We start from the raw sequence: 22,013 nt of genomic DNA, 5'->3' as shown, positions 1-22,013 counted from the left end.
GGTTCAACTGTTCTGCCTGCGGCTACGGAACCCTGACCTGTTCACCGGACGTGCTTGTTGCACCCTCAACAACTACAATGATTATTATTATTTGACCATGCTGGTCATTTATGAACATTTTAACATCTTGACCATGTTCTGTTATAATATCCACCCGGCACAGCCAGAAGAGGACTGGCCACCCCTCATAGCCTGGTTCCTCTCTAGGTTTCTTCCTAGGTTTTTGGCCTTTCTAGGGAGTTTTTCCTAGGGAGTTTTTCCTAGCCACCGTGCTTCTTTCACATGCATTGCTTGCTGTTTGGGGTTTTAGGCTGGGTTTCTGTACAGCACTTTGAGATTTCAGCTGATATACGAAGGGCTATATAAATAAATTTGATTTGATTTGATTTTTGATTTGATTTTGATTTGATTTGATTAATAAGATGGACGTTGTTGTGTAATTAGAGGTTAATGTATGTGATTATTCTGTGAACAGCGTGAAGCAAACCCGCGTGTACATTACACATTCAAAGGCTGTACATACATAAGCATTCCATGAATTTATATGTCAACAATTGCGAGGTGATAATTGTTTACACACTTCTTACGAATGAATTTAAGTGTTGTGAAGAATGGTCTGTACTTTGATAGACATGACATGGAGGGTAAGGTCAATGGCAGGTATGGATGCTGTACAGTTAACATGGAGGGTAAGGTCAATGGCAGGTATGGATGCTGTACAGTTAACATGGAGGGTAAGATCAATGGCAGGTATAGATGCTGTACAGTTGACATAGAGGGTAAGGTCAATGGCAGGTATGGATGCTGTACAGTTAACATGGAGGTTAAGGTCAATGGCAGGTATGGATGCTGTACAGGCTAACATGGAGGTTAAGGTCAATGGCAGGTATGGATGCTGTACAGGCTAACATGGAGGGTAAGGTCAATGGCAGGTATAGATGCTGTACAGCCTTAAAAGATAATTATTGTACAATATACTGCGTCTCTAAAATGTATATAGTATGTATAAGCTGGAAGTAGAAGTGTTGTTTTACATTAGTTTACTCCAATTATGGGTGGTAGGGTTAGGGGAAAATAATAAAGGATAATATATATATCAAATATATATATATATATATATATATATATATATATATTGTGGCAGACCAGGGGGTTTGGTCAAGACGTTTACACTGATGAGACTGAGTTGTATTAGCTCGGTTTCAAGGCTGTTTAATAAATAACAAACAAAGAAAAAATAACAGGTCTCCTCCAGGAGATTCCGTCTTCTGGGTTCTGGGAATCTTGCTGTTTCCTGTGGGGAACAAAACCGAGCTCCCTCTATTATCTCTGGTACTGCGCATGACTATTCCCCAGTCCCCTCTCTCATGTGCTGCCATTCTGGCAGCTTTATGCGACTCGTTCAGCTGGTGAGCAATCGGTCCTTTGATTACTCACCAACCACAATCAGCCCTAATTAGTTCTGGCCAGAAAGCCCGTCGAGACCTGGCACATCCAGCAGAGAGAGCCATCACCAGGCATTGACGAGTGTCCCCTGCCAGCTAACCTGATGTACGCCACAATATTTACAAAAATATATATATGGGGATTGAAAATGATGCAGACAATTACATTGATGGAAACCAAAATCTATCTGCAATATTAAAGCTGATATAACCCTATTTAATTTTGTTTTAAGCCTGGACATTGCAATATGAAAGTTCAAGACACAAAATAGTCTGAATAGTGAGGTGATTTCCCCCAGTTAATGTTCCACAATAAGAGTTACGACGCTAATATTTCTGGGAACTGTAATCTGTGAATGTGTAGGCTGGTACCTCATTTAATTATCCCAAGATCCAGAGGTAAGGCATATAAGGTACAGTGCATATAAGTATAAACCCCAAAGCAATTCTGATTTCTAATACACTACATCCACAGTATGATTTCAAATTATATATTTTTTTAATGTCAAATTAACTATTATCGTATTTTGTTGAATTTATATAACATTCCAACCTTGTTTAGTATTATACAGTCCAATTGGGGCATGATTCCACTTTTGTTATCCAATTCCATGGGCATTATGGGGGACTTTTATTTTGAAGGCAAACCGCCGATTCAACGGATGATGTTCACGACTCGCACATCAAACTGACCTTGTTAACCCTTCGATCACACATTTAGGGATTTTGCGCAAAATGGCAAATTCCAACCTCCCCCACTGTTTCTCCCATTTGCCTGAACTGTCTGAGTAAAATGTCAAAGCACCTAAAATAAATATTAGCATACTTTAAATGTCCCAACCCCCCCAAATCTCAAAGTAACAAATTCGTCAAATTGTGAGTGTTCATTTAATGTTCAAAGCATCCTGAATACACCTGACCTGTGGTTTTTATTCTTTTTTTCCCCCACCCTGGTAGTAGCCCTAAGCCATATCAAAATATGTAGAATTTCAGGAAATTAGCTTTAAAACAGAAACATTTACCTCCCATCTAGGGGTTGTGCCAGGGAGCAATAAAAATCACATAGGAAATCTCACTTCCAAGCTTTCTTCAAAGGTTGGCAGCTCTGCATACGTCATCAATTTGGGCACGTATAGCACAGTGTCATCTAAACCTTGGCATACTGTTTTTTTGCGATTTCCAAAGAAAGTACAGTATGAAGACAGGCGAGAGCTGCTTCTCCAATAGAAGTCCCCCATCACACTTGTAAGCGATATGTTTTATTCAACCTTTATATAACTAGGCAAGTCAGTTAACAGCAAATTCTTATTTTACAATGACGGCCTACCCCGGCCAAAGGCTAACCGGGACGACACCTGGCCAATTGTGCGCCGCCCCATGGGACTCCCAATCACATCTGGTTGTGATGCAGCCTGGAATCGAACCAGGATCTGTAGTGACGCCTCTAGCACTGAGATGCAGTGACTTAGACCACTGCGCCACTTGGGAGCACCATGCATAGCTAGGTTTCCATCTAAATGGAGACAGATTTTCAAGTGAATATTCTAAAATCGGCATAAAGAGAATATGTACATTTTCCCACCAGTCGTGTGTTTCCACCAGACGGACTTGTTGCAGTAAAAATCAGTGCGTGATGACAGCGCACACAAAATTAAATTGTGTGTACCGAATAAAAATAGAATGTTCAATGTGTTTCCATCGTATTTTCAACTCTACCGGTAGTTTTGTCCCAAACTGTTTTGTGTTAAATAGCAAAATGTGCCAACTCTGGTCTTTGCACATGTGCTTTAGCCAAAAGCTTGCAAATACAGTGCTGGAAGGCTCTAATACCAGTCCACATAATGAAACTATTATGGACAAGAGACAGAATACTTGTATTTGTCAAACGGCAGTCAAGCATCATGTTTGTTTATTTTTTTTATTATATATATATATATTTCAACTTTATTTAACCAGGTAGGCTAGTTGAGAACAAGTTCTCATTTACAATTGCGACCTGGCCAAGATAAAGCAAAGCAGTGCGACACAAACAACACAGAGTTACACATGGAGTAAACAAAACATACAGTCAATAACACAATAGGAAAAAAAGTATATATATAGTGTGTGCAAATGAGGTAAGATAAGGGAGGTAAGGCAATAAATAGGCCATAGTGGTGAATTAATTACAATTTAGCAATTAAACACTGGAGTGATAGAGACTGGAGTGATAGATGTGCAGAAGATGAATGTGCAAGTAGAGATACTGGGGTGCAAAGGAGCAAAAATAAATAAATAACAGTATGGGGATGAGGTAGTTGGATGGGCTATTTACAGATGGGCTATGTACAGGTGCAGTGATCTGTGAGCTGCTCTGACAGCTGGTGCTTAAAGTTAGTGAGGAAGATATGAGTCTCCAGCTTCAGTCATTTTTGCAATTCGTTTCAGTCATTGGCAGCAGAGAACTGTAAGGAAAGGCGGCCAAAGGAGGAATTGGCTTTGGGGTTGACCAGTGAAATATACCTGCTGGAGCGCGTGCTACGGGTGGGTGCTGCTATGGTGACCAGTGAGCTGAGATAAGGCGGGGCTTTACCTAGCAAAGACTTATAGATGACCTGGAGCCAGTGGGTTTGGCGACGAATATGAAGCGAGGGCCAGCCAACAAGAGCATACAGGTCGCAGTGGTGGGTAGTATATGGAGCTTTGGTGACAAAACAGATGGCACTGTGATAGACTGCATCCAATTTGCTGAATAGAGTGTTGGAGGCTATTTTGTAAATGACATCGCCGAAGTCAAGAATCGATAGGATAGTCAGTTTTACGAGGGTATGTTTGGCACCATGAGTGAAGGATGTTTTGTTGCAAAATAGGAAGCCGATTCTAGATTTGATTTTGGATTGGAGATGCTTAAAGTGAGTCTGGAAGAAGAGTTTACAGTCTAACCAGACACCTAGGTATTTGTAGATGTCCACATATTCTAAGTCAGAACCGTCCAGAGTAGTGATGCTGGACGGGCAGGCAGGTGCTGGTAGCGATCGGTTGAAGAGCATGCACTTAGTTTTACTTGCATTTAAGAGCAGTTGGAGGCCACGGAAGGAGAGTTGTATGGCATTGAAGCTCGTCTGGAGGTTAGTTAACACAGTGTCCAAAGAAGGGCCAAAGGTATACAGAATGGTGTCGTCTGCGTAGAGGTGGATCAGAGACTCACCAGCAGCAAGAGCGACATCATTGATGTATACAGAGAAAAGAGTCGACCCGAGAATTGAACCCTGTGGCACCCCCATAGAGACAGCCAGAGGTCCGGACAACAGGCCCTCCGTTTTGACACACTGAACTCTATCTGAGAAGTAGTTGGTGAACCAAGCGAGGCAATCATTTGAGAAACCAAGACTGTTGAGTCTGCCGATGAGGACGTGGTGATTGACAGAGTCTTGGCCAGGTCAATGAATACACTGCACAGTATTGTTTCTTATCGATGGCGGTTAAGATATCGTTTAGGATCTTGAGCGTGGCTGAGGTGCACCCATGACCAGCTCTGAAACCAGACTGCATAGTGGAGAAGGTACGGTGAGGTTTGAAATGGTCGGTGATCTGTTTGTTAACTTGGCTTTCGAAGACCTTAGAAAGACAGGGTAGGATAGATATAGGTCTATAGCAGTTTGGGTTTAGAGTGTCTCCCCCTTTGAAGAGGGGGATGACCGCGGCAGCTTTCCAATCTTTGGGAATCTCAGACAATACGAAAGAGAGGTTGAACAGGCTAGTACTATGGGTTGCAACAATTTCAGCAGATCATTTTAGACAGAGGGTCCAGATTGTCTAGTCCTGCTGATTTGTAGGGGTCCAGATTTTGCAGCTCTTTCAGAACATCAGCTATCTGTATTTGGGTGAAGGAGAAATGGGGAGGCTTGGGCGAGTTGCTGTGGGGGGTGCACGGCTGTTTACCAGGGTAGGGGTAGCCAGGTAGAAAGCATGGCCACCTGTAGAAAAATGCTTATTGAAATTCTCAATTATAGTGGATTTATCGGTGGTGACAGAGTTTCCTAGCCTCAGTGCAGTGGGCAGCTGGGAGGAGGTGCTCTTATTCTCCATGGACTTTACAGTGTCCCAGAACTTTTTGGAGTGTGTGCTGCAGGATGCAAATTTCTGTTTGAAAAAGCTGTTACCTGAATAAGACCCTCTGCATTTATTGGAAAAGAGCATCAAAGTCCTTTCACCACCCTGTGAACTTTATCATTTATTTAATATGTAGCCTAATGCTTCGAACACACCGACAGTGTTTTTTACGCAAAATATTACGCAGCATCGTCTGGATATGTAAACAACAACAGTTCAACATTCACCTTCTGCTACAGTTTCTGTCAAGCCGTCTACGCATACAGTTTGACGCATATGTTCGATAAACCCAACGTATGCACCACACCGAACATAATGCAACTGCCTCTACAACACAATGCTGCAAGGCAAACGCCTTCACTGGAAATGAATGTAATTCTGGTGTACCAAAACGCAAGAACACTGTCGGTGTGATCGAAAGAAGATTTTCTTTTTCAATTCTCTCATTGACTCCTCAAACCCCGGCATGGTCTGTTTCGCAAGCGTTCCCGGAAATCTCGCGATGTTGTGCCTCTGGGTTTAGAAACTCTGTGGTCTGATAGCCTTCACACGCATGCGCGTTCCTTCTATTGCGTTGGAGGCTCATTTGAAAACATTAGCCGTGACTAGCAATGTTTGTTTTGGTTAGCAAGCAATTCGCCTAAAGTTACGTTTCTGGATAACACATTGATATAAACCCATCATTATACTCGAGGAACGACTGTCAACATTCATGGGTGAGCTCAAGGAAATGGATGGCTTTGTTGTAATGTCCACAGGGACACTAACGTTATATAGCTACTGAAACTAGCCGGTCTGAGTAGCTAACTAACAGATGCTAGGGCATTATATTTTTAAGGCTTTGCTAGCCTTGATCTTCTGTCTTGGCTAACATTTCAGGAACGTTTACTATCCAACATCGACCGGCGAAATTTAGCCAGGTAACTAACTTCCCTCTGCGAAGCCGTCCTTACCCTATCCTGGGTCGCATTCAGCTGGACACGACGTTTTGGACCGTTCAGATAGAAATTAACTACATAGAACAAACATGCATCTCTGACAATGACATGAAAAAATATTTATATCTGCAATGTTTGAGAACGTTTTACGTACTGAACATGGCCCTGCACACCTCCAGAGGTATTAGCTAGCATTTCGCGTCTTACCTTTATTATGTTTCTGTTTAGAGGACCACAGCGTGGATGACGACAACTCCAGCATCCTGTCATCCTCCCCGGCGAACTCTCCTGTCATGGACCGTAACCCCTCACCGCCCCCGGACAGAGAGGGGGAGCAGGACGGGGAAAAGGTGGATGCTATAGGGGATACAGTTTATAGCAAACACTGGCTGTTCAGCACCTTGACTCGTCTGATTCAGGTAGGTGACTGGTTATGATTCAGGTAGGTGACTGGTTATGATTCAGGTAGGTGACTGGTTATGATTCAGGTAGGTTACTGGTTATGATTCGGGTAGGTGACTGGTTATGATTCAGGTAGGTAACTGGTTATGATTCAGGTAGGTAACTGGTTATGATTCAGGTAGGTGACTGGTTATGATTCAGGTAGGTAACTGGTTATGATTCAGGTAGGTGACTGGTTATGATTCAGGTAGGTAACTGGTTATGATTCAGGTAGGTAACTGGTTATGATTCAGGTAGGTGACTGGTTATGATTCAGGTAGGTAACTGGTTATGATTCAGGTAGGTGACTGGTTATGATTCGGGTAGGTGACTGGTTATGATTCGGGTAGGTGACTGGTTATGATTCGGGTAGGTGACTGGTTATGATTCGGGTAGGTGACTGGTTATGATTCAGGTAGGTGACTGGTTATGATTCAGGTAGGTGACTGGTTATGATTCAGGTAGGTGACTGGTTATGATTCAGGTAGGTGACTGGTTATGATTCAGGTAGGTGACTGGTTATGATTCGGGTAGGTGACTGGTACATTGTTGCAATACAGTATTACTTGTTGCTGATCAAATACCAACTGAAGTACATGAAGTATATCTTCATGACTCATGAGACGACTCGTCTAGGCTATTGAAGTCTAGAAAGGGTTATGGTGATGATGCGTTTTCCATCATATTATCCTTTTATAAAAGGATCCTCATTATCCTTTTTTCTTTTTTTTGCTCTTTACAGAAAGTGGTCTTCCATTTTGTACATTTTATTGTTAATATGCAGAACACATTTTGTATGGGTCATCTTGTGCTCAAAATGCATCGTTGACCATCGTTGATGTTGTCGTTATGTCCTTCAGATTGTGTCGGAGCAGAACACGGGAGACTCTGATGGCCAGATGCAGCTACCTGAGGAAGATGAGGATGAGCTGTGTAAGATCTGGGATATGGCCATGGACAAGGTGTGTGTCTGTCTCTCTCTTTCTTTTCCATTTAAAAGGGCTTTATTGGCATGGGAAACATGTTTTACATTGCCAAAGCAAGTGAAATAAGCAATCAGAAATTAACAGTCAACATTACAATCACAAAAGTTTCGAAATAATGTTATATTGTTGGCTATGTACAGTGTAACAATGTGCAAATAGTCTCTCTCTCTCTCTCTCAAATGTCTATTTACATCTGGAATATATACAGTGCATTCGGAAAGTATTCAGACCCCTTGAATTTTTCCACATTTTGTTAGGTTACAGCCTCATTCTAAAATCGATTAAATCGTTTTTTACCTCATCAATCTGCAAACAATACCCCAAAATGACAAAGAAAAAACAGTTTAAGACATTTTGCTAATTTATAAAAAAATTAAAACTGAAATAACATTTACATATTCCTCATGGATTGCACCAGATTTGACAGTTCTTGCTGTTTTATGTTACCCCACTCTTCCACCAAGGCACATGCAAGTTCCCAGACATTTCTGGGGGTAATGGCCCTAGCCCTCACCCTCCGATCCAACAGGTCCCAGACGTGCTCGGATTGAGATCCGGGCTCTTTGCTGGCCATAGCAGAACACTGACATTCCTGTCTTTCAGGAAATCACACACAGAACGAGCAGTATGGCTGGTGGCATTGTCATGCTGGAGGGTCATGTCAGGATGAGCCTGCAGGAAGGGTACAACATGAGGGAGGAGGATGTCTTCCTCGTAACGCACAGCGTTTAGATTGCCTGCAATGACAACAAGCTCAGTCCGATGATGCTGTGACACACCGCCCCAGAACATGATGGACCCTTCGCCACCAAATCGATCCCGCTCCAGAGTACAGGCCTCAGTGTAACACTCATTCCTTCGACAATAAATGCGAATCCGACTATCACCCCTGGTGAGACAAAACCGTGACTCGTCAGTGAAGAGCACCTTTTGCCAGTCCTGTCTGGTCCAGTGACGGTGGGTTTGTGCCCATAGGCGACGTTGTTGCCAGTAATGTCTGGTGAGGACCTGCCTTACAACAGGCCTACAAGCCCTCAGTCCAGCCTCTCTCAGCCTATTGCAGACAGTCTGAGCACTGATGGAGGGATTGTGCGTTCCTGGTGTAACTCAGGCAGTTGTTGTTGCCATCCTGTACCTGTCCCGCAGGTGTGATGTTCGGATGTACCGATCCTGTGCAGGTGTTGTTACACGTGGTCTGCCACTGCGAGGACGATCAGCTGTCCGTCCTGTCAACCTCTAGCACTGTCTTAGGCGTCTCAAAGTACGGACATTGCAATTTATTGCCCTGGTCACATCTGCAGTCCTCATGCCTCCTTGCAGCATACCTAAGGCACGTTTACACAGATGAGCAGGGACCCTGGGCATCTTTCTTTTTGTGTTTTTCAGAGTCAATAGAAAGGCCTCTTTAGTGTCCTAAGTGTTCGTAACTGTGACCTTAATTGCCTACCGTCTGTAAGCTGTTAGTGTCTTAGCGACCGTTCCACAGGTGCATGTTAATTAATTGTTTATGGTTCATTGAACAAGCATGGGAAACAGTGTTTTAACCCTTTACAATGAAGATCTGTGAAGTTATTTGGATTTTTACTAATTATATTTGAAAGACAGGGTCCTGAAAAAGGGACGTTACTTTTTTTACTGAGTTTAGGTTGGCCCATGTTGACTCCAAAGGCACTTACATATTTTGTCTTGCCCATTTACCCTCTGAATGGCACACATACACAATCCATGTCTCAAAGCTTAAACATCCTTCTTTAACCTGTCTCCTTCCCTTCATCTACACTGATTCAAGTGGATTTAACAAGTTACGTCAATAAGGGATCATAGCTTTCACCTAGATTCACCTGGTCAGTCGGTCATGGAAAGAGCAGGTGTTCCTAATGTTTGTATACTCGGTGTATATATTCTGTATACAGAGATATTTAAATAAATACCAGGAGTATGATAGCTAGTTTATATTGTCATGAGTCTGCTATAAAAATGTAGCATTTCATGTTACAAATGTTTTTTGATGTGAAATGTGTTAATCTCTTTCTGTTTCGTGTGGGTTAATATGACCCTGTCTCTGTAGGATGTGGCTGGTTTCTTACAGGAGTTCAAAGCTGCAGATATCCTCCTGGGAGTGATCGCTAAGTCTCGATGCCCTCGTCTCACTGTGAGTGAACTGTTTTAGTGTTCTAGTTTACATCATGTGTGTTATACTAAACCCCCTGAATTCTGATTTGGCTGACAGCTGTGGTATATCAGACCGTATACCACGGGTATGACACAAATATATATATATTTACTGCTCTAATTACATTGGTAACCAGTTTATAATAGCAATAAGGCACCTCAGGGGTTTGTGGTATATGACCAATATAAACTGGGTGGTTTGACCCCCGGAATTCTGATTTGGCTGACAGCTGTGGTATATCAGACCGTATACCACGGGTATGACAAAGCAATAAGGCACCTCGGGGGTTTGTGGTATACGATGGTATATTGACCATATATCTCACCCCCCACCCCCTTGGGCTGTATTGCTTAATCAGTCCACCGTCTAGTCTTTGAAATGCAATATTAATAATAATGTTAATAATAATATCAATTAATATTCCTTTTCCCCCAGTTGCAACCCACCCAGCAACATTTAAATTGGCACATCATGTTGTCATGGTGTCTTATTGATGTTTTCCCTTGTCCTCTCTCCCCAGGAGATATGTGTGGGGATCCTGGGTAACATAGCCTGCTTCCCTGACACTTGTCTGACCCTCAGCCAGAACAACGACCTAGGGTAAGTGGAGATGGCCATTTACTAAAACCTTTTTCACACTGTCATGACAACCTGAACAGTACTGTGTTGGCTCTGATATGTACCAGCACCGTTCCAACTCGTGGTGGATGTTAACCGTTTCTGTGGCGTAATTCTGTTTCTCTCCACAGGGTGGTGCTGCTGCTCCTTCTTGGAGACACTGATCCCCCTACACTGCTGGAGACAAGCAGGTGAGAATACCCTGAAAAAGGCTAGAAAATCCTTCATTGTCTGTTGTCGTAGCTCAAATAAGAGGAAGAAGCACACTGCTGTGTATACTTTTTTTTTAATAGAGATTAAACTCTCCTAAATGAACTGAGCCTGGTTTCCCTAAAGCATCTTAAGGGTCATTTCATCATTAGAACCTTCGTAGGAGCGTTGTTAAATCTCCGAGCTGTTTCTCAAAACCATCGAGGCGTTCGTTATTTGCCAACTGCTTGTGACCACTCGTAGAACAGCTAAGTGCGACATTAGAATATCTATATTTTTTTACCCTTCCAACCTCACTTTATACACAAAAGATCTCCGCTAAACAAAGGATCAAGCTGTTTATCTGTCTCTCTGTGACCTCTGATAACTTGGGAATGAAGTTGACTACAAAAGTTTCCCAATGTCTTTGCAATTGTTAGAAACAAAGGATAAAAACATGCTTTCAAATGAAAACCGAGATAAATATATACATTAGTCCTATAGGTATTTGTTGGTGTTTTTATTAGGATCCACATTCGCTACTCTTCCTGGGGTCCACACAAAACAAGACATAATATACAGAACATTTAATAGACAAGAAGAGCTCAAGGACACAACCACATCAATTTGGCTACATAGTCCTATATAGTTGAATCATATTGAAATTCATTACATGTTCAGTCCAATTGAGTTCTATTTTTGCTAATTGTAGGCTACATTGTCTGTAAAAAATGTTTTTGTCTCAATATATTTCATGATGTGTTACAACGTGTGTGATGATGTGCCAAATCTGTGATTTAGTGTATTATTATAGAGTAGGACTAAGCGTTATAATATGCCACCACAGTATTTTCAGCTATAGGTGGTAATATGAGCTGATCTGTCGTCAGTATTGTGGAATACTTCTAATGTTAAGGTCAGATTTGAATGGAGAAAGCTGATCTGAGAGCAGTGCTGCCTTTTTTTAATTACATTTTTATACTTAACCTTTTATTTAACTAGGCAAGTCAGTTAAGAACAGATTCTTATTTACAATGACGGCCTACCCTGGGCCAAACCCAGACGACGCTTTGCCAATTGTGCGCCGCCCTATGGGACTCCCCAATCACGGCCGGTTGTGATACAGCCTGGATTTGAACCAGGGTGTCTGTAGTGACACCTCAAGCACTGAGATGCAGTGCCTCAGGCTGCTGCGCCACTCGGGAGCTTCCTTTTCGTTCCATCCTATCAGTATTCGACACATGCTCCAACGACACACTTAGCCAATGTTTATTTTTAAAAAAATTCTGCCTGGTGTTTTTTGCAAACGCATGTTATATTTTCAGCCGTTGTAGGAACGATGTCAAAACACTCGTATGCCTAAGTTCCATGGCTATCGGGAAATCTGGCCCAGGTCTTGTCAAAGTCTTCTATTGCTTTTAGACTCCGTTTTTGGGTTTTGCTGATATTTCGTTATTGATTGGTGTGAATGTCTTTTTGTCCAGACTGCTGCTGACCTGTGTGTCCCAGAGCGATGTGTCTTCTCTGTGGCTGGAGAGAGTACGGCAGCAGACCTCTGTGTGTTCCAGCCTTTGCTTCATCATGTGCAGCTCCACCAACAGTAGGTCCTTTATATGTTACAACAACTCAATGTGATGAAAGATGTTTTCTTTCCAAACTACTGGGAATCATTTGTCAAACGTGACTTGCACAAATGTGAGTATATTGAGAATATTGATTTAGAATATGTTCAAAGATTCATCCACCCAGGGACTTATCTATCAACAATGAGGAATTTACATTGTCAGTCACCGGCTTCATTAGGAAATGTGTTGATGATGTTGTACCCACAATAACAATCAGACATACCCCCAACCAAAATCTCTGGATGAACGGAGGAATCCGTACCATGCCGAGAGTCCGTTCTGCAGCATTCTATGTCAGCAGAACGAACCCCATGCGACTCTGTGGCAGACAACGCCATGCAAGGCAGGCACGTACGAACTCCACAAATCCATTAGGGATGCAAAAAGACAATACAGACTCAAACTTGAATCAAACTTGAATCAATATTCAACAACTCAGACTTGCGTCGCCTGTGGCAAGGACTACAGGCTATCACAGACTACAAAAGGCACATCCAGCTGTCTGGTGCCCACCGACGCCTCCGTCCCAGACGGGCTTAACACATTCTATGCTCACTTCGAGGCAGACAATACCGAGCCATCCAGGAGGACTCTCGCTGTTCCGGAAGACCAGGTGCTTTCGCTCTCCAAGGCTGACGTGAAGAAATCTCTCAAAAGAGGGACTATTTGGTCAGCAGGTAGCCTAGTGGTTAGAGCGTTGGACTAGTAACCGGAAGGTTGCTAGATCGAATCCCCGAGCTGACAAGGTAAAATCCCCTGAACAAGGCAGATAACCCACAGATAACCCACTGTTCCCCGGTAGGCTGTCATTGTAAATAAGAATTTGTTCTTAACTGACTTGCCTAGCTATAACATTATTTTATTTTTTTATCATTTCAATTCACAAAGCTGCCAGCCCAGATGGCATCCTTGGCTGCTTGCGCCGACATCTTCAACCTGTCCCAATCGGTAGTCCCCACTTGCTTCAAGGAGACCACCGTTGTCCCAGTGCCCAAGAAAACCAAGGTGACGTCCCCAAATGGACTATTGCCCCATCGCACTCACGCCTGTCATCATGAAGTGCTTCGAGAGGTTGGTCATGGCCCACATCAAGGCCAGCATGCCAGGCACACTGGACCCACTCCAATTAGCCTAGCGCTGCAACAGATCTACGGAAGATGCCATTTCCATCACTATTCACACGGTCTGAACACAACAGGAACACCTAACTACAGTTGAAGTCGGAAGTTTACATACACCTTAGCCAAATACGTTTAATCTCAGTTTTACACAATTCCTGACATTTAATCCTAGTAAAAATTCTCTGTCTTAGGTCAGTTAGGATCACCACTTTATTTAAGAATGTGAAATGTCAGAATAATAGTAGAGAGAAATATTTATTTCAGCTTTTTTCTTTCATCACATTCCCAGTGGGTCAGAAGTTTACCTACACTCAATTAGTATTTGGTAGCATTGCCTTTAAATTGTTTAACTTGGGTCAAACGTTTCGGGTAGCCTTCCACAAGCTTCCCACAATAAGTTGGGTGAATTTTGGCCCATTCCTCCTGACAGAGCTGGTGTAACTGAGTCAGGTTTGTAGGCCTCCTTGCTCGCACACGCTTTTTCAGTTCTGCCCACAAATTTTCTGTAGGATTGAGGTCAGGGCTTAGGTGATGGTCACTACAATACCTTGACTTTGTTGTCCTTAAGCCATTTTGCCACAACTTTGGAAGTATGCTTGGGGTCTTTGTCCATTTGGAAGACCTATTTGCGACCAAGCTTTAACTTCGTGACTGATGTCTTGAGATGTTGCTTCAATATATGCCATCTATTTTGTGAAGTGCACCAGTCCCTCCTGCAGCAAAGCACCCCCACAACATGATGCTGCCACCCCTGTGCTTCACGGTTGGGATGGTGTTCTTCGGCTTGCAAGCCTCCCCCTTTTTCCTCCAAACATAACGATGGTCATTATGGCCAAACAGTTCTAGAGCAGAGGACATTTCTCCAAAAAGTACGATCTTTGTCCCCATGTGCAGTTGCAAACCGTAGTCTGGCTTTTTTATGGCGGTTTTGGATCAGTGGCTTCTTGCTTGCTGTGCGGCCTTTCAGGTTATGTCCATATAGGACTCGTTTTACTGTGGATATATACTTTTGTACTTATTTCCTCCAGCATCTTCACAAGGTCCTTTGCTGTTGTTCTGGGATTGATTAGCATTTTTCGCACCGAAGTACGTTCATCTCTAGGAGACAGAACGCGTCTCCTTCCTGAGCGGTATGGTGGCTGCGTGGTCCCATGGTGTTTATACTTGCGTATCTGTTTGTACAGATGAACGTAATACCTTCAGGTGTTTGGAAATTCCTCCCAAGGATGAACCAGACTTGTGGAGGTCTACAATTTTTTTTCTGAGGTCTTGGCTGATTTCTTTTGATTTTCCCATGTCAAGCAAAGAGACTGAATTTGAAGTTAGGCTTTGAAATACATCCACAGGTACACCTCCAATTGACTCAAATTAGCCTATCAGATGCTTATAAAGCCATGACGTCATTTTCTGGAATTTTCCAATCTGTTTAAAGGCACAGTCAACTTAGTGTATGTAAACTTCTGACCCACTTGAATTGTGATACAGTGAATTATAAGGGAAATAATCTGTCTGTAAACAATTGTTGGAAAAATTACTTGTGTGATGCACAAACCGACTTGCCAAAACTATAGTTTGTTAACAAGAAATTTGCGGCGTGGTTGAAAAACGAGTTTTAATGACTCCAACCTAAGTGTATGTAAACTTCCGACTTCAACTGTAGGAATGCTGTCCATTGACTACAGTTTAACTTTCAACGCTATTGTTCCCTCCAAGCTCAGAGCTCTGGGTCAGGACACTACCTTCTGCAACTGGATCCTGGACTTCCTGACGGGCAGACCACAGGCTGTGAGGATTGGCAATAACACCTCCACACTGACTCTTAACACAGGGGCCCCCCAGGGGTGTGTCCTTAGCCCTCTGCTGTACTCCCTGTTCACCCACGACTGCGTGGCTTTGCACGACAACAACTCCATCATCAAGTTTGCTGATGACACAACGGTTGTAGGCCTGATAACCAACAACAACGAGTCAGACTATAGGGAGGAGATAAGTGAATTGGCGTTGTGGTGCCAGGAAAACAATCTCTTTCTCAACGTCAGCAAAACAAAGGAGTTGATAATTGACTTCAGGAGGACTGGGAACACATCCTTATCCACATCAACGGGATTGCAGTAGAGTCAGCCATTTTTTAAAAGTTTCTCAGCATCACCAAGGACTTGACATGGGTCAACACCTCCACCACTCTTGTCAAGAAGGCCCAGTTGGTTCCGTTGGTTCCTGTTTCGGGATCACAAGGCCCTCCAGCAGGTGGTGAAGATTACGATAGTATGGAAAAAAATACATTTTAAAATACGCAAAAAATTGGATTATAGTTGGCACTTTGTGATTTTTTTGACTCAGCCGTATGAAGTTGGAGCTAAACCAATCAGACGACTTGGGCAAGGATGAAAAAAATCTCTAGGCCCACCCCTCGTAGTCGTAGTACTGTTTTCCTCCAACTGTCGTACCAACTGTTTGCAAAATACATTTTCCAAACTGTTGTGTTATTCAAGCACATTATCAGTCAACCGCTTCTATTTTGTAGTTAACTGCTTAGCTAAGTCGTCATTACAACGAAGGTAGTTAGCTACTGTGTTTAGTCAACTAAGCGAGGACACTTTCTTGCCCGCACGTGCTTTGATCTCCGCAAACGGTAGTAGGCGCAAGCGCATTGACGTGCAAGGTAACAGGCGCGGTGTCACTGTAGTTCAGTTGGCGTCGGCTACATGGATGGAAACGCATGGCAGAGAGCACTGATCTGCTAGTACCGTTATGTTAGACTGTTGAAGATTAGCAGGCCTATGTTCAATGAATCTGTTGTTGACCTTCTCCTCTTCATATTGCTGTCTGTCAACTGTAGGCTGCTAATCAATCAAATGTATTTATAAAGCCCTTCTTACATCGGCTGATGTCACAAAGTGCTGTACAGAAACCCAGCCTAAAACCCCAAACAGCAAGCAATGCAAGTGTAGAAGCACGGTGGCTAGGAAAAACTCCCAAGAAAGGCCCGAACCTAGGAATGCAGGTGTAGAAGCACGGTCATTATTATGATGTCATAATAGCCTGGTCACCAATGACGACAAGGCATGTTGAATTGAATGGTCAGTCTAGTAGTCAGACCTGATGAATGAGGTCATTCTATTTATCATCATTAGTCATTTAGGTCAACATTGGATCATTCAGAGATCCTCACTGAACTTCTGGGGAGAGTTTGCTGCACTGAAAGTAAAGGGGCTGAATAATTTTGCACGGCCAATTTTTCAGTTTTTTTATTTGTTAAAAAAGTTTGAAATATCAAATAAATTTCGTTCCACTTCATAATTGTGTCCCACTTGTTGTTGATTCTTCACAAAAAAATTACAGTTTTATATCTTTATGTTTGAAGCCTGAAATGTGGCAAAAGGTCAAAGTTCAAGGGGGCCGAATACTTTTGCAAGGCACTGTATTTGATGAAATTGTTGAGTGAGACCCACATTTTACTTTTCATTCACTGTGTGTGTGTGTGTGTGTGTGTGTGTGTGTGTGTGTGTGTGTGTGTGTGTGTGTTTTTACATGGGTGTGTGTGTAGTGGACCTGCTGGTGAAGGTGGGGGAGCTGGTTGACAAGCTGTTTGACTTGGATGAAGAGTTGATGAAGACCTGGGTCACAGCTGGTTCTCAGCCCAGTGATGAAGACAAAGAAGAGGGCGAGAGACGTCTGGACGTGGCCTCCTCGCTCCTCGAGGCTGCCAAGCAGCTAAGGTAAAGACGTTTGTTTCTGCTAATATTAATACTGTTATCTTAGCAGGTATTGGGGAGAAAAAAAACAACTCTCTGTTAGAACCACTTTGATGGAGGTATCAGTAAGAGCAAGCTTGTAACAGCATGACATGTTTTCAGCAGACCTGCCACTGGGTGGTGTTATTCTGATATGACAAGCAACATGAAGGGCTGTCCACGTGTTTCCACAGGTCAGAGGGTTTATGAGGGTCTATCCACGTGTTTCCACAGGTCAGAGGGTTTATGAGGGTCTATCCACATGTTTCCACAGGTCAGAGAGTCCAGAGGGTTTATGAGGGTCTATCCACATGTTTCCACAGGTCAGAGGGTTTATGAGGGTCTATCCACATGTTTCCACAGGTCAGAGAGTCCAGAGGGTTTATGAGGGTCTATCCACATGTTTCCACAGGTCAGAGAGTCCAGAGAGTTTATGAGGGTCTATCCACATGTTTCCACAGGTCAGAGGGTTTATGAGGGTTTATGAGGGTCTATCCACGTGTTTCCACAGGTCAGAGGGTTTATGAGGGTTTATGAGGGTCTGTCCACGTGTTTCCACAGGTCAGAGAGTCCAGAGGGTTTAGAGGTGTACCTGCATGCCCTCCAGCTCCTCACCACTATCCATCATGGGATTCAGACACTGGGTGAGATGTGTTGTTCAAAATGTTACAAAATGGCTGCTTTTATTTATTCAATAAATGTTTTGACAGCTATTGTGACTGGTTGGGAAAAAGTCCATAAGTTACAGGAACTTCTCTCTTTAAATGACTTCTCCCTCTTGGTATATCTAGTATGCTATTATGTTAATATATTTCTATCTGGCTGTTTTTTTTTTTATCCTGAGATCTGAAGTTAGTAAGATTTCCACTGTATTCATTACTCATAGCAAGTAAAGTTGACTAAGTAGACATGAAATATAACTGGGTCCCTCGTTTCCAGCTGTTGCAGGTGGGACAGGCCAGGCTCTATGGACCTTCCTGTGTGAGGTAGTGTGTGAGGACCTGTGTCAGCCAGACGACCCTCCGTTAGTACTACAGGAACAGAAGAGCTTACTGGTCCATGCTCTGGCTGTTCTGTCAGTCCTGTATGCGTGTCAGGACCAGGAAGCAGAGCACAGCAAAGCAGACACACGTAAGAGACCATCTGGATTTCACTTTAGTCTCTGACACCGTCTCTCTCTCTCTCTGTCTTGTCCCGTGAGACAGAGAGAGATGTTTCTAATGTTGTTACTGCTTAATCACAAGACGTGAGCGTCCATTTTAATGTATTCTTCTTTCACTAACTGATGGTTTTATTCTAACCAAAACCAATGGAAGTCACTGTAACCTGAAAGTGAAAACATTGTACGGCAAAATGAATGTTTTTTAATTTTTTTAATTTAATGTTCCCAATCATCCCAAAGTATCTGAAAGGTCTGTTCTCTGTTCTCCAGTATTGCCTCTAGTTGGGAGCATGTTGAGGGTGCTGCAGTACCACAGGGAGTACCAGGTCAGTTCAGGACACAAGGAGAAGAAGGATGGACAGGAGAAGGAGGAAGAGGAGGAGAAGGTGGATGAGCAGCTCCAGGCTCTGATCCAGACAACGGCTGAGTTCCTCTCTGACATCATCACTGACCTCACCAAGGTAACGCTGCTGCTGGAACTGTCAATCAAAAAACAGTCACTGTTTCCTACGATGTTACTTCCATCTCTAAACCAAAATAAGTTGATATGACATTTTTTATATTGTATGTTTACAACCTATATTTATTTTATTTATTTAAACTTTTTATTTAACTAGGCAAGTCAGTTAAGAACAAATTCTTATTTACAATGACGTGTGTGTGTGTGTGTGTGTGTGTGTGTGTGTGTGTGTGTGTGTGTGTGTGTGTGTGTGTGTGTGTGTGTGTGTGTGTGTGTGTGTGTGCGTGTGCGTGTGTGTGTGATCCCTAGGATGCGGTGTCTGAGTTGGTGGCGAGAGGTTACCTGACAGAAAAGACATGTCTGTCAGCAGTAGGCTCTATGCTCCCCCAGTTCAGTCCTGCCGTAAGTTCTCGCTTTCTAATGCGCACATAATATCCACCATGACTGACAAATAGAGGCTCCTATATATAGATGTCAGTGGATAGTATATCATGAACATTGTGGCGGCATCATTGTGATACTAAATCAGGTCAATAAGAGTCTGTTTCCAGTTTATGTGTTGTCTTTGTCTGTGATGTCACTTGTTCTCTGGAAATGTGGTTTCCACTTCCTCCCGGTGTGAGTAGATGTTGTCATAACTAACCCTGCAACACCTGTACCGGTACAACACCTGGTCTTCATGTTGTCATAACTAACCCTGCAACACCTGGTCTTCATGTTGTCATAACTAACCCTGCAACACCTGTACAGGTACAACACCTGGTCTTCATGTTGTCATAACTAACCCTGCAACACCTGGTCTTCATGTTGTCATAACTAACCCTGCAACACCTGTACAGGTACAACACCTGGTCTTCATGTTGTCATAACTAACCCTGCAACACCTGGTCTTCATGTTGTCATAACTAACCCTGCAACACCTGTACAGGTACAACACCTGGTCTTCATGTTGTCATAACTAACCCTGCAACACCTGTACAGGTACAACACCTGGTCTTCATGTTGTCATAACTAACCCTGCAACACCTGGTCTTCATGTTGTCATAACTAACCCTGCAACACCTGTACAGGTACAACACCTGGTCTTCATGTTGTCATAACTAACCCTGCAACACCTGGTCTTCATGTTGTCATAACTAACCCTGCAACACCTGTACAGGTACAACACCTGGTCTTCATGTTGTCATAACTAACCCTGCAACACCTGGTCTTCATGTTGTCATAACTAACCCTGCAACACCTGTACAGGTACAACACCTGGTCTTCATGTTGTCATAACTAACCCTCCGCTGGTGGTATAAAGTACTTAAGTATTTTCTTTAAAGTACTACTTAAGTAGTGTTTTTGTGTATCTGTACTTTATCATTTATATTTTTGACTACTTTTACTTCACTACATTCCTAAATTTAATAATGTACTTTTTACTCCATACATTTTCCCTGACACCCCAAAAGTACTTGTTTCATTTTGAATGCTTAGCAGGACAGGTAAATGGTCCAAGTCACGCACTTATCAAGAGAACATCCCTGGGCATCCCTACTGCCTCTGATCGTACACTCACTAAGCACAAATGCTTTGTTTGCAATGTGCCCCAGGCTAACCTTCAATAAGTAGAAAAAAAAAAAAATAAAAAAAAAATATATTGCAGTCTGGTTTGTTTAATATAAGCAATTTGAAATTATTTATACTTTTGATACTTAAGTATATTTAAAACCAAATACTTTTCGACTTTTACTCAAGTAGTATTTTACTGCGTGACTTTTACATTTACTGGAGTCATTTTCTATTAAGGTACGTTTACTTTTACTCAAGTATGACACCATTGGGTACTTTTTCCACCTCTGCCTTCCTTTACCTGTATAGGTACAACGCCTGGTCTTCATGTTGTCAGAGGCTGATCCCCAGCTGGCAGACACAGTGACAAAGGAATTTCCTGTCTCTCTCGGCCCAAGCTGGTCCACTAGCCCTCCTCTTCCTTCTCCAGACTAAGGTATCCACAGTGGATACTGTCATATCCAAGGAATACCACACTGCGCATTCAGAGAGGTTGCATACTAATACCAATACACTTGGACTGTACTGTGAAGAACATGAAATGGTGTCCACTGTTTTAATGTTTGTTTTTAGATCTTTATAAAAAATAGAATATCTTACTCCAGGGAAAAAAAAACTGAATTATTTGTTTGTTTAACTTGTTTAAAATAAAATGGTATTCTTATTTGATATCATGTTTTAAACAAGTATTATCTCCTATGTGGCTAAAAAGGATCATTACATTGTATGTTCCGATGTGGTCCTACTGTATTCAGTGTTGGGTTGCCAAATGATGCTAACTTTCCTCACGTTCCCGGGGTTTCCAGAAATCCTGGTTGGAGGCTCTGGATTTCCAGCTTAATCCCTCCTGATTCCAGGAAACCTCCAACCGGTATTTCTGGGAAAACATGGGGATTTTGGGAAAGTTATCACCATTTTGCAACCCTTATTCAGTCATGTTTCTGTCAGTCTGTAGACAAGGAGAGCTTTTTCCAGCTCATAACAGATAATTGAATGGACTTCTTTACCCAGTCTACTTGTTGCTGTTTTTAATAAAGATATTAAATATCCACTTGAACATTTTGTGTCAGCAGGTTTGGACGGTCAAGTAGGTATGTTTCCATGAACTTTTTTTCTGGACATTTAGGAAGTTCACATAGAAAATAGATTTGACATTTGCTTGCTAGGGTGTGTTTCCATTTAACTGTCTTGTCGATTTAATAAACAGCTGAATATAATGACTTCACACCAACAAAAAATATTTATTTAAAAAAAAACTTTTTCACAAAAACCTACAATGTCTAATACAAATGAAGTGGTTGAAGTTTCCCATTTAGGCAAATTGCTCGTTAATAAATTGGCGACAGCCTGTATGCCTTCCAACCTAATTTGTTTCATGTCTTCGGTAGCCTGCAAAACCCAAAAAACTTGATTAATATTTGCAATATTCTAATAATTCCTCGTGCCAACGTATCGCCATGGTGAAATTTGCACTC

At 42.5% G+C, this 22,013-nt stretch overlaps 1 protein-coding gene across 3 annotated transcripts; it reads left to right on the top strand.

The window, feature by feature from the left end:
* Nucleotides 1–6,087: 6,087 nt before the first annotated feature.
* Nucleotides 6,088–21,769, top strand: saal1 (serum amyloid A-like 1). 3 transcript variants are annotated; one of them, XM_029751871.1, is made up of 13 exons: nucleotides 6,088–6,253; nucleotides 6,704–6,825; nucleotides 7,777–7,878; nucleotides 9,971–10,054; nucleotides 10,596–10,675; nucleotides 10,825–10,884; nucleotides 12,367–12,482; nucleotides 17,176–17,347; nucleotides 17,924–18,006; nucleotides 18,302–18,493; nucleotides 18,795–18,985; nucleotides 19,294–19,386; nucleotides 20,848–21,769. In XM_029751871.1, exons 1-13 carry the CDS (start codon nucleotides 6,250–6,252, stop codon nucleotides 20,971–20,973), a joined length of 1,425 nt encoding a protein of 474 aa, XP_029607731.1. In that variant the 5' UTR covers nucleotides 6,088–6,249; the 3' UTR covers nucleotides 20,974–21,769. The 3 variants fall into 3 exon arrangements, with proteins under 3 accessions (XP_029607731.1, XP_029607730.1, XP_029607732.1); XM_029751870.1 differs by having other exon boundaries at nucleotides 6,704–6,894; XM_029751872.1 differs by lacking the exon at nucleotides 20,848–21,769 and adding an exon at nucleotides 19,735–20,068 and having other exon boundaries at nucleotides 6,704–6,894.
* The last annotated feature ends 244 nt before the right edge of the window (nucleotides 21,770–22,013 follow it).

The sequence above is a fragment of the Salmo trutta genome, chromosome 4 (genome assembly GCF_901001165.1).
Source record: "Salmo trutta chromosome 4, fSalTru1.1, whole genome shotgun sequence".
NCBI lineage: Eukaryota > Metazoa > Chordata > Actinopteri > Salmoniformes > Salmonidae > Salmo > Salmo trutta.
Note: the sequence above shows the minus strand (reverse complement) of the source record. Positions and strands in the feature narration are given on the sequence as shown.